The 12,209-nt window shown below is 51.2% G+C and overlaps 1 protein-coding gene across 1 annotated transcript in view; it reads right to left on the minus strand.

Annotated features, from left to right (window-relative positions):
* Window positions 1-12,209, minus strand: part of Bpifb4 (BPI fold containing family B member 4) — a 23,041-nt gene that overhangs the window by 9,558 nt on the left and 1,274 nt on the right. The window contains 10 exon segments of the mRNA XM_028775335.1: window positions 531-701; window positions 2,620-2,673; window positions 4,372-4,575; window positions 5,985-6,076; window positions 7,008-7,068; window positions 7,400-7,463; window positions 9,727-9,870; window positions 10,515-10,619; window positions 11,565-12,034; window positions 12,036-12,079. Coding sequence (XP_028631168.1) covers window positions 531-701; window positions 2,620-2,673; window positions 4,372-4,575; window positions 5,985-6,076; window positions 7,008-7,068; window positions 7,400-7,463; window positions 9,727-9,870; window positions 10,515-10,619; window positions 11,565-12,034; window positions 12,036-12,079 — 1,409 coding nt within the window.

The following is a 12,209-nucleotide window of genomic DNA, read 5'->3' on the forward strand; positions in this document are numbered from 1 at the left end:
GAGTGTATGGGTGTGTGAGTGTATGACTATGCAAGTGTGTGAGTGTGAAAGTGTATGGGTGTGTGAGCTGATGTCTGTGTAAGGCAATGGTGAATGAGGTGATGGGTTTGTGAGCTGCTGCTTGCGTGAGTGGTGGGTGTGCTGATAACCCTGGTTTTGTTACTATGAGAAAATATAACACAAAGTAGTGTCTGGTGAATATTGCCTATGTGGTCTGTCTGGACACTGACAGGTACACTCAAGTCTTTCAGGATATTCCCAAAGCTGCTCCAAGAAGCTTACTAATGCCCAGCTGACACTCTTCAAGGAGAGAAAAAAGCCAGGCCCAGAGACAGGGAGCCACTAACCGAAAGTCACACAGCCAAAGGTGATAAAGGCTGGATGTGAGCCAGCTTCCCTGACCCCTAAGCTCGATGGCTCACCACCTGTGGGGCTGTGGGAATGTGAAGAGGACAGGGAGCCTGGGAAACCTTATGGCTCTGTCTTTAGACGTAGCTCGGGAGTGTGGAGCTTCCCTCTCAGACACATACCACATCAATGAGGCAGATGGTGGTCTCTACGTCGTTGGGCTGGGAGACCACAACTTCAGAGGTGGCAAACACCTTCACCAGTGCCTTGTCCTTCTGCAGGGTCACAGTTGGGGGGTTGGGCACCTGGATCCTGATGGTGAGTGGGCGGGACTCAGGGTATTGCTGGAACACCTGCAGGCAGAACCAGACTAGGTGGGCAGGGTCAATGGAAGTGGACTTTTATCAGCCAACCTCCAAACACAGCGTGGGCAGACTGAGGGAAGGTTCCTCCACACGGGATGCCCACTCAGTCCAGGCAAAGGCACAGACCTACTGTTGAGTAGGGCAAGAGGCTGCTCTCCCTGATTCCCTCACATGGGACCACCACACAAACTACATGTGACAAGATGGACGGAGCCTCAGGCTCAATGCCAGACACAGGAAAATGCTCAGGATCTGGCTGAGAGCCAAGTGGGGTCTCCTGAAGCACAGGAACAGGGTCTGAGTGTCCGTCAAAATTTTATTAATTCAGTCACTCAGACTCCGAGCACTTTTTTTTTTCCTGTATTAGAGGAGAAATTGAGGCCAGAGACAACTGTTACAGCTTACTGTCTATGACCAGCAGAGCACACAGGGCCCTTTACACCCTTCCCAGGATGTGAAGGTAGCCACAAGTCATCTCAGGTAGAGTTCACCAGCAGGGACTGGCTGATTCCCCTTGGGGACCCCAGTGCAGGCACTTGGGGGCAGATCAGCTCCCCAAAGCTAGCTGGCTGAAGCTCATTAAAAGACTGGTTTGTCACAGTTACTAAATACCCAGTTAATTCCATATAAAACTCTAAATATGGAAAGCAGGCCTCCGACACTTCACAATCTCTCGGTCACTTTCAGAGGGAGTGGGAAACAATTGTTTCTCAAGCAGATTTTGCCCACAGCTGGGATGAGGGAGATTATGCCTCAAGAAGACACAAGAGGGCTGACAGTCTTCTGTACAAACTCTTGGTCCATGAACAAATTCAGTAAATCCAGCCATTTAATTCATTCTCCAAAATCCCCCTCAAGGGTGTGAGCACCAACTAATCAGACATTTAGCCAACTGTAATTCACAGAGATTTTCAGGATGTTCTCCCAGTGAAACTTGGGGTCCAAACACCCCAACCAAAAGAGGCAGTGTCTCAGAGACTAAGCAATGCCTCCTTCAGAGACCCCAAGGCAGCTGGAACTGTGTCCCCAGAGCAGCAGCACCTCGGGAGGCCACCAGAGCCTTGGTCAAGCTGTTCTCTATGGCTCAAGCCACTTGTCACCTTGTCTAGCTTCAACCCCTGAGACCGTCTTGAGCCATTTAAAGTCCTGTGTTCTTGTAAATGGGCTCTGGTTCTGTGTGATCTCTCTGTGCCTGTTGCTCAGAGGGGAATGGGATCTGTCTCCCAGTGAAAGAGGGGATTCTGGGACAGTCCTGTGCACACTGCCCCTGATATCTCATGAGACTGTCCCAGAATCCCCTCTTTCATTGGGCACCTGGCTCCTGGTACTGATGGAGCTGCAGAGGCTTAGAACTCAGTATGCTGCTTCTGCTATTTAAATGCCAACCACACAAGGGCGGTAATGATCACTTGCTGAGTTTTATTGCCAATGCTCTCTCCTGAACTAATGGGGCAGATGGAAAGAGATGGGAAACAATACAGAGGGCTTTAAAGGAGTATCCTCCACCCCATGTGGCCTCTCCCTGAGTTCAAACTCCAGCACTGCATAGTCACCCAGCCCAGGCATGGCCAGGCCAAGGCACGACTGTGCAGACTGGCCCACCACCAGAGTTCAGGGTATGTCATCCTCGACCCTTCTATGTCCCCTCACCAGTATCTAGCCTCCACACCCATCCTGAGATCCAGGGAGCCAGGCTAGAACCCTGCCCCAAATGAAGAAACAAAGCCATTCCTGGTGTCATCACTGTCTGCAGAGGCCTGCACCCATGACTCCTGTTTTCTCTTAACCAAAAGGGCACCACTTAAAACTGCAAAGCTCTAATTATATATACCAGTGGCATGGAGACACTCCCCTCAGGACGTAAAAGGAGCTAGAGACAAGGACACCATTGGGATTGCTTACATACCTTGGGAATCAAGGCCCCCAGTGTGGATGTGGTAAGTGGAGGGAGATCTTCAAACTGTGGTACAAAGACAAGGTCATGTGAGTCCTGAGACAATGGGGACAGACACATGCTATAGCACCACACTTAGAGTGCAATGCACCCTGAAACAGACACATTCCTTGGAAATCCCAATACTCCAAGAATACACTGTGCAGAGTGGCCATTGTGTAGACCACATTGGAGTTGTGTGGCTAAGTGGATGGGGCCAACCACTTAAGCTGTTTATCTATACATATGACCTGATGTATTCAAGGCAAGCCAAATCTTTCTTCTCTGGTGGGATTCTTTATAACATCCAGGAAATCCACAGCAAGTACATGTGTATAGCCTAGTATCTGCTTGGCCTCCTCTGCTGTGAGTTCCTTCATTTCTCCTTCATGTCTACTCACTTTCTAAAACCTCAGATGATTAAGGATGAAAGTCAGTACCACTTGTCAGGAAAAGAGAGAGGTGTGGAGGAGGAGAAGAGGGAGGGAGAGAAGGAGAGAGGGGGGTGACCATGGAACCACCGCAGCAGCAGATAAAACAAAGTCATTGCCTCCTGCATAGGTGCACTGTCAGGGCAGGGCCCTGGCCACATGTCAGTAGGAACACTAATAACTGCAAGAGTGCTACCTACACTGGACCTAAGTGGAGACTCTCTTCTTGGCAGAATTACAGATTCCCACGTTTTGGGTAGTGATTTTTCTTTTTGAAAATGGCTCATGCTTAGGAGAAGCTGTGAAATGTATGGATCATATTGCCACACTTCAAAATTCAGACTGTCCCAGAACATTGGAAGATGGATGGGTAGAATGCTAGATGGATAATGGATAAGTATAGGTAGACTGAGAGATAACGGACGGATGCCTGGGTGGATAATGGATGGATGGATGGATGGATGGATGGATGGATGGGTGGGTGGATGAATGGATGGACTGAGAGATAATGAATGGCTGTCTGGGTAATAGATAAATGGGTGGGTGGATGGACGGGTGGGTGGATGGAATGGCTGCTGGATGGATGATTGTATTGGTTTGTGAATGGTTGATGGGAAGTGCATGGATAAATGGTGAACGGAGGCGTGGATGAACAGTGGGTGGGTAAATGGACGGGTAAGTCAGAAGGGAGGTACCTGAATAGATAGATGTGATTTGCATGTGGCAAAATAGGGCCTGGTAAACTGGATGAAGCACATGTAAGCATGACTGCACTACACTGCAGCTGTTTTAAAGGTCAGAAATCTGTTAAAGGATGGAGAGAGTGGCTCCTGCCTGCTTCTCCAGGATGCTAGTGTCTTGTTTCATGCATCTTTTGATTATTTGTGTCTGCATGTTGACCTACTGAAAAAGTTCTAAATATTCATATTAAGGTGCTCACCTGTGAATATGCTATTCCTTTAATAAAGGACTGAAATAAAACACATCAGAGACCAATTGCCTCCTCCTGGAACAAGAAGCAGCTTACTATCATGTCTATGAGGCACATGAGAGGCTCTGATAGACAGATAATGGATGGATGGATGGATGGATGGATGGATGGATGGATGGATGGATGGATGGGTGGGTGGATGGGTGGATGGATGGGTAGATGAGTGAATAGGTGGGTAGATCACTATCATAAGGGTTAACTGGAGTACTGGGTAAAAAGCAGGACCATCCTCAGTCCTTCCTCTAAAGCATAGGCTAGGAAGGACCCAAGCCAGCCACTCAGCACCCTGCTAGGTCGACTCACCATGCCATCAGTGATGTCGATATCCAATGCACCTTGCTTCTGCAGCATGGTCAGCACCGAGCTTAGGAAATTGGCTGAGATGGCGAGCTGTGAGTTGGTGTTGTCGCCCATAGGGGGTAGTTCTGGCATCTGTGGCCTGGGCAACAATGCTGGCCGCCCCAGAGGGTAGTCAATGAGGTCACCTCCTGCCTCCCCAACTAGAGTCTGAGGAGCATAGAAAAGGGGAGGGAAGAAAAAGAGACTGGAGGTTAAGAGAAGGTGTCTGGACAGTCCTTCCTGGTTGCACCTATGATTCTGAGCTACTATTGTGGACAGATCTTCCTCTGCTTGAAAGGAAAGGGGGTCATGGCAGCTCCTGCTTTATGATCAGTTACAACTACACACAGGCATGCACACAGCCACATGCGTGCACTAGGGCACAGATCCAATGTCTCAGCCCATCACAGGGAGTCCATGTGTGCCTGCCCCTGCCCCTGCACAGTCCACACTGGGACACCCATCTCCAAAGATGATGCTCAGTGCAGTGCTCCAGGGACCTCTCTGGACTCAGGTTAGCTGCTCTGCCCTCACCTTCTTTCTGCACCTCAGCGACCAGGGCCAGCACCGGGCCAGCACCGGGCCAGGCCCCCTCCCACCTCCTTACTCCCCTCACCTTCCCCCCTCAGTACTTGTTGCATCCCTCTAACCAGACAGGCCGTGGATGGTGTAGGTGCCTGTGCATGCACACATTGACGGTTCAAGTGCTGCCTCCTCTTAGAAGCCCTCATTGGTGTTCCTAAAGCAGAGGCTTTGTTCTATTCCCTGCTCCACATTCGGCAGTGGGCCCAGGCCCGAAGCATGTCTCTGCATTGGATACACATGCCTATGCACATGTGTAGTACAACCATGTGACATGGGCATGTACCTACATCTCTGTGCTAAAGGCTCAGGGAAGCATCATGCCCACATGACCCAGGGGTGGCCTGCTGGCACAGGTGCCCATGCACAGTAGGTGTCAGATCCAGGGGGTCCTGGAGGATCTGCTCACCCCAGCTCACAAGATCCAATCTCCCAACTTTTCAGTGAAGCCCTGTTTCCCGGGTTGGCACTGGCCACTGTGGGGGTGTTTGCATTATAGAAAGCAGCGAACACTGCCAACCAGACTTTTGGAAGCTCATTAAGAGCCAGTTGTTAACTCTGTACTAGGATGCTAATGGCCAGTGCTTCTCCAGCAGACCCAAACCCCCAGCAGCAGCTGCAGACCTGCAGACCAAACCCTGGCAGCTGGATGCCTGGGTTCAGAGCCCAAGCATAAAATCACTAGCTGTGTGGTCTTGATAGTGGAGCCACCTCTCTGTGCCAGAAAAACAAGTCTGGCAGTTCTGAGAGCACACTGAGTTCATCAGTAAGAAGCACTGGCTTGGGACGAGCCTGGCTCACAGTAAGCACTGAATGCTGGGTGAGAATGCTTCCCCACTCCGTCAGAGATCTCTAATCCATGAAGGGTCCTGATCAGATGTTGTTCCCAGTATGTGTAAATACCGTGTGTGTGTGTGTGTGTGTGTGTGTGCGCGCGCACACACCCATGCTAAGCCCACACTCATCTTCAGAGAGATTTCCAGTCTATCACTTACATTAAGGTCCAACTCAAGGAATTCCCCGGTCACCAATGGGAGGCTGGAGAAAGTGTATTGCACACTCCCAAGTATCCCCAGAGGCACCAAAGCTGTGGGCAAAGAAGAAGGTCACATTAGGGTCCCTTCCCTAGAAAACATACCATCAGTGGCCCCATACCTGTGGAGGAGGCTGGGGGATGGTGTGTGGACCAAGGCTCCATCCAGCTTATGCTTCAAGGAAGAGCCAGTTTTGTTCCAACCCCATCTCTGACTCTTCCTTGCTGTGTGACCACAGACAAGTCTCTGTGCCTCCCTGGAGCTCACTTCCTCCTTTGGAAAGTGTGTTTAACATCACCTTTTAGATTCTGTGGCAGAGTTGGGAGAGCCCAATGGTGATGAACTTTGTAAGGTGTGAACCATGGTGCACCAGGGGGACATTTACAGCTGCACGGCGCACTCCTCAGTTGGACCTACATTTCCCTGACTGCTTGTAATGAATACGCTATCTTCTTCACTTTCTTCCCCCATCCGGAAAGTCAACCTCAAGATGCCTGGTGTCCCAGAGACATGGGCTCCATAGCAAATAGGGCTGCGCTGTGTGGCTGTGGGGGTTAAAGGCTGAAGCATGTGGGTGCTGTCATGTGAGAAAAGATGCTATGGAACTGCAGTGCTCTCAGGAGCCATCTCAGAAACCCAGGACTGGTAGTACCACCGCAGCCTGGTCCTCAGGGTCTAGTCAGGGTCTGCACTGCCTTCTTTTAGAGAATGAGGACACTTTCCACTTTCATAGCTGCCAGGTCAGAGCCGGGCTTCCACCCAGAATTCCGACTGTTGTCTAGGCCACTCCTCCCAGGCCCTAAGGGGAGGGGTCGTGGCAACAGTAACAGCCAGTGTGGGAGGCCTGACTATTGTGGAATTTCTGGGACTTGCAAGGGCTTCCCACCACCCTGGCCCTTCCTCCCAGCTGCTGCAGTGTCCCTGGGGCTAGATCAAGTGGGCATCTGTAGACATTAGCAACCACAGCAAAGAAGGAACACTTACAGTCCACGAGACCCAGCTGGTCATTGACAAGACCCAATACCACATCCACAATGGGGCAGAGCTGTGGAAAGAGACACCAGGGAGCTCAGGAGGTATGGAAGCGGAGGAGCATGTATACATAGCAGGAACAGCAAGCGGTGTGGATGGCTGGACTCTTCCCTGTGTCCTCACCACAGCCCAGGAGAGGGGATCTCTCTTAATTCCCATCTTTAAGATGGGAAACAAATCTTGAGCTGTCACTAAAAAAGAAAGCACCCCAGCTTGGGGTCCAGAGTTGTGGGTGCTCAGGTTGGGCCTCCTATCTTACGACTCAATGGTCCCAACCAACATGAACACGGCAGCCCTGTCTCTTTCCAACCCATTGGGTCACCCATCCTTTCACCCAGCCTTACCAGGTCAGGGAGTACGTTGGCCAGCACTCGGTTCACTAAGTTGTCCACCAGGTTGGGGAGAAGCCTACAGAGGGAGGGGCAGGGTGAGGAGACTCACAGGTATGTAGGCCTCTGGGCTGTCCAGCCACACCAGAACCCAGTTCCAATTCTGAACACTGAGAGCTCCTGAGCCCTGGACAGTGGCACTAGACAGAGGGCTCTCCCTCAGGCCTGTCCACAAAGGCCAACAGCAAACTTCCTTCCCTCCTTCCCTCCACCCATCCATCCCTCTCTTCTCCTTTCCTTTCTCTCTTCCACCCTTCCTTCTGTTCTCTCTTTAACTTCTCTTCCTCTTCATTCCTCTCTCCTTTCTTCCTTCCTCCCCTCCCTACTTTCCTCTCTCTCCCTTTCTCTTCCTTCCTTCCTTTTTTCTACAAACCACAGATATCAGGCCTCTGTCGTGCCAGAGAGGCTGGGATATCCCAGATTCCTAACTACCCAGAACTTCCCTACAATTCCTTCTGTCTTTGGCTTGTCATTTTCCCTGGGTACGAATGAGTATGCTACTTTTTCTAAGCTCACCGTATGGCATATAGTACATTTCCACAGGCTCAGAACATATGTGTGGATGCAATAGGAGAAATCCAGCTAAGAGCGTGTGCCCACTGGGCTCACACACAAGGACAGGGAAGAAGGGCTGGAAACATGGGTGGTGGGAGCTGTTTAATAGAGCGGGAAAGGAGGCCATAAACCTGACCAGAGTGGGTCACCAATGCTCACCTGGATCCCAGCTGATGAAAACCAGAGATAGGTTATGCACACAGATGACGCACAGGTAGTCAGACAGACAGACAGACAGACAGACAGACAGACAGACAGACACAAAGTCTCCCTGGTGGGCTTAGTCATCAACACCACTCCTGCTAATCCCTTACATTGTACCTGGACCCCTCCCCCACAAAGAGCCAACTGCCACTTCTCCACCAAGCTGTAGAGCAGCGTCCTGGCAGAAACGGTGGCTTGAACATCTCCCAAGGCTTGCTATGTGCCTTGGTCCTCTTTGTAAGTGGATTCACCTCTAGGGGCGGATCCTGTCCTGGGTCTCCTGAGGTCCCTGGGAATGTGCCTGAGGACATCACACACAGCTGCACACGTGTTAGAGATGGCATGCCACTGATCTATGTGTATCTCCTTATGGGAAGTGATGAGATCCATTAGCCCTCCTGTCAAATGGCATCTATAGACAGCAGCTACAGACTGTCACAGAAACAGATGGGTGAAACAGGGTGTGGGCAAATGAATGACAGCTCGTCCGGGAATAACACGCAGCTCTAAGGAGTTAGACAAGGGCACTGCAGTGTTTGGGTGCAGAAAACTCTCCCAGATGAATGAAGGGAAAGAGCCACACACTTCAGGCTTCAGAGCAGATGCCTCTGTGCGTGAAGGGGAGGGGCTGTGGAGCCACATCGGTGTCTGCCTGACAGGAAGCAGAGGAACTACTATGAACAGCCATGGTCAGCTCCATCTGCACCTCCATCATTTGACATTCTGAACAAAGTGGATGCGAAAGTCTGGGAGGATCTGTGTTTTGGACCCTGGAGCCTTGTCCCTATCTCTGTACCTATCTATCCTAAAGCACAAGGAGAGGGGGTTGGAATTCTGGTTGCACAGTGACTCTCTCACTCCTAGAGTGCACATGAGATGTGGGCTGGGGTCATGGGGCCAAAGGATTAGTAAGACGGGAGAGAAAACAAGGACTGGAGACCTGAGGGAGTGAACAGGCAGGCATCGTGCTCTGAGCTGTTTTTAATGTGCCCTCATCCAAGATCTCCCAGACCTTGGGACAACATGCTGGCCAATACAGGGATGCCTGACAACTCTCTGGACAAAGGATAGTCACTTTGTAGAGAAGACAGAAAAATCTCTCACACACACTCCCAATCACTGGTACATTGATGAGAAACTTCCCCATGGGTTGGGACACTCAGACACATAAGTCCTCTGGGATATTTTTTCATAAACTCTGACAACATGCCAGATTCTACACCAACTGCTTTAGGCTCGTTATCTTGGTTCCCAAAGACAGAATTTACCCCATTTCCCAGATGCAGAATTTGGGGCTCAGAGTTGTTCAGGGTCACACAGCAAGGAGCAGCGGAACTGAAATTTGAATCTGGGCAGGTCTCTCCGAGGTGGATGGATGCCCACATCCTGGGTTCAAAGGCGCAGCCCTTGAATTACTACCAAGTAGGTGCCAGTCTCTCAGTATGTGTGGTCTCTGTGTGGGACCATCTTACATCCTGGGATGGGTGACGGCAGTGCCCTGTTCCTCTCCACCTCGCACTCACCCCCGAAGCAGCTTGACTTTGATACCTCCCAGGAGGGTGTCACAGCGCTCAATGACCAGCCTCGGGTAGCCTGTGCGGTCCATGGTCAGCCGAACTTTGGCTGTGATGTTTACCTCCACTGCAATATCCAGGAAGCCGATGAGGCTGAAGGAGACCAGGTGACCAATGAGACTGTGAGCCACTCTCACCAAGTCTATCTTGTGCAGGCCTATCAGGCACCTGTCACCTCAGGTCTTAGCACTGACTCTTCCTGACATCATGTCTCAGAGCCCCAAACCAAGTGCTATCTCACTGCCTCAAGGCATCGGAACAAATTTCTCTCACCCTCAGCCAGTGAGAAGTTTAAAGGTTAGGAACAGGGCTTGGTACAAACTCTGGTTTATAAGGTAACCATAGCGACCTTGTAGATGTGGCTCCACCCCACCCCGAGGAAATGAGTTCAACTCTCCAAGGTCCCCATAGTGGGTGACTAGGAAACCACTCTCCCTGTGGCCACAGGCAACCAGAAGCAGAAGGGCCTTGCTAGTGAACTCAAAAAGACTCTGCGGCATTAGAAGACTTGTCTAAGTATTGGAACTTAGGCTATTCCCTACATCCAGCCTCCCAGACCCTGAACACCACCCAGAGCCGCCTTTCCCGCTGAAGGGACCACCACAGGCTGACTCGGAGGTCAGATACTCGGTCTTCCTGCTCCTCCCACCATGATGGATGCAGCAACCACATGATGAGAAGAGGTAGCTTGCCCAAGCTCTTCTGTCAGGGACCTCTCCTGGACCTAGGGCACGTACCTCTTTCCGTTGATGGCCACCCGGGTGTACAAGCTCAGGTAGACACCCACACCGGGCAGGAGTCTCACAGACACCCGGGGAAGGGTAAGTTCCACAATACGCAGCCTGTGTGCAGTCAAGAGAGATGAGCTGGCAACTGATGGATGGCAGATCTGCTGCCCACAGAGCACCCACCCTCACTCTGCCTCCTCTGCTCCCCACACGCTGTTCTCCTACCACAGAGATACTTGAGCTCCATGGGCAAAACATAGAGAAGTTCAAGGCAGAAAACACGATGGCCAAGCATCCCACCCGCGGGATCATCTGTTTGCAGTTCTGTACCCTTCACTTCCTTTGAATCTTTTGTGAAGACACTGCCCCCTGCTGGATCCTTCCTGCACAATCCTCAAACTCCAGCTAGGATACTCTTGCGTGAAGCCACCTGCCCTGAACCCCAGGGTGGTGACTCTCTCTCATTCTGTGCATTCTTATTCACCAGAAGCTTCTGCCAGTCTTTGTGAACTCTTCGACTAGATCCAGCTTCTTCCGCCAATCCCACACACCCCACCAGTCACCAAGTGCCCTGGGAACTGAGGTGTGTGTCTCCAAGCTAAGTGTCTCTCACATCATAAGAGGTCAATATATTTGTTGTGTTAAATGACTATGGCAGGGAACCTGAGCATGGCTGGAATTATAATACATAATTACAATTAGTAAGTCTAAATTATGAGATTATAGCATATGGTAGAGCATATGCCATATAGTATATGGCATATACAATATATGTTACATAGTTTAAATCCTTGACTGTTTTTTTCTTCACAAATTGAGTTACTCTGATTGTTCTACATTCCAATACACTGAAAGACAGAGAGACGAAAAGAATGTCCTAATGTCATACACAAATAAAAGAGGCAGTGCTGGGTCTAGGCTTCTGGCTTCTTTCATGTGAACACTGTAAACTGTGTAACTTGGACCTGTCAAACTGTCCAGTCCTAACCTCTCCTTAGACTCAGGGCATGGTTGCCGGTTTGTGGCTCACCTATCAGTAGGTAGAGCTCAGTTCCTTACCCAGTGATGCCTTGTACTGTGCTCAGGATGCCTCCTTCACCCAGCACACCGAGCACGCCACCTCCTCCAAGAAGTCCTCCATCTCCAAGAAGACCACCTCCTCCAAGCAAGCCCCCTTGGCCTGCCAGAATGCCTTCATTTGCCAGTATGCCTCCAGTGCCCAGCAGGCCTCCAGGGCCCAGTGCCCCAGTGGCTACACCAGCTGGGATCTCTCCAGGCCTCAGTTCACGCCGGTGGAGCCTGCCCACCGAGGATGGGTCTGCTGCGGACCTGTACCTCCCGGAGCCTCGGTGGTAGGCATAGTCTGAAGGACGGTAGTCTTCGTGCCGTAGGTCCCTGAGGCTCCCATCAGAGTCCAGGATCTCCCCATAGCGGTATTTGCCCCCCAGCTGAGCTCTGTTGTCGTTCGCCTCAATGTGACCATATTTGTAATTGCCACCAAGCTGTCTGCCATTGGTGTATTTGGGGGGGAGGCTCTCGGACATGGAAGTCGTTGTAGGGGACACCACCGACACCTCGGGGGAATTCAGCTCGTCTGTAGTCATCATAGCGGTGCCTGCCACCACCCAAAAGGCCACCACTGCCACCCAGCAGTCCCCCACCATGGCTACCACCACCCAGCAGCCCTCCACTACCACCCAGCAG

Source organism: Grammomys surdaster, unplaced genomic scaffold, assembly GCF_004785775.1.
Source record: "Grammomys surdaster isolate TR1022 unplaced genomic scaffold, NIH_TR_1.0 254, whole genome shotgun sequence".
Lineage (NCBI taxonomy): Eukaryota > Metazoa > Chordata > Mammalia > Rodentia > Muridae > Grammomys > Grammomys surdaster.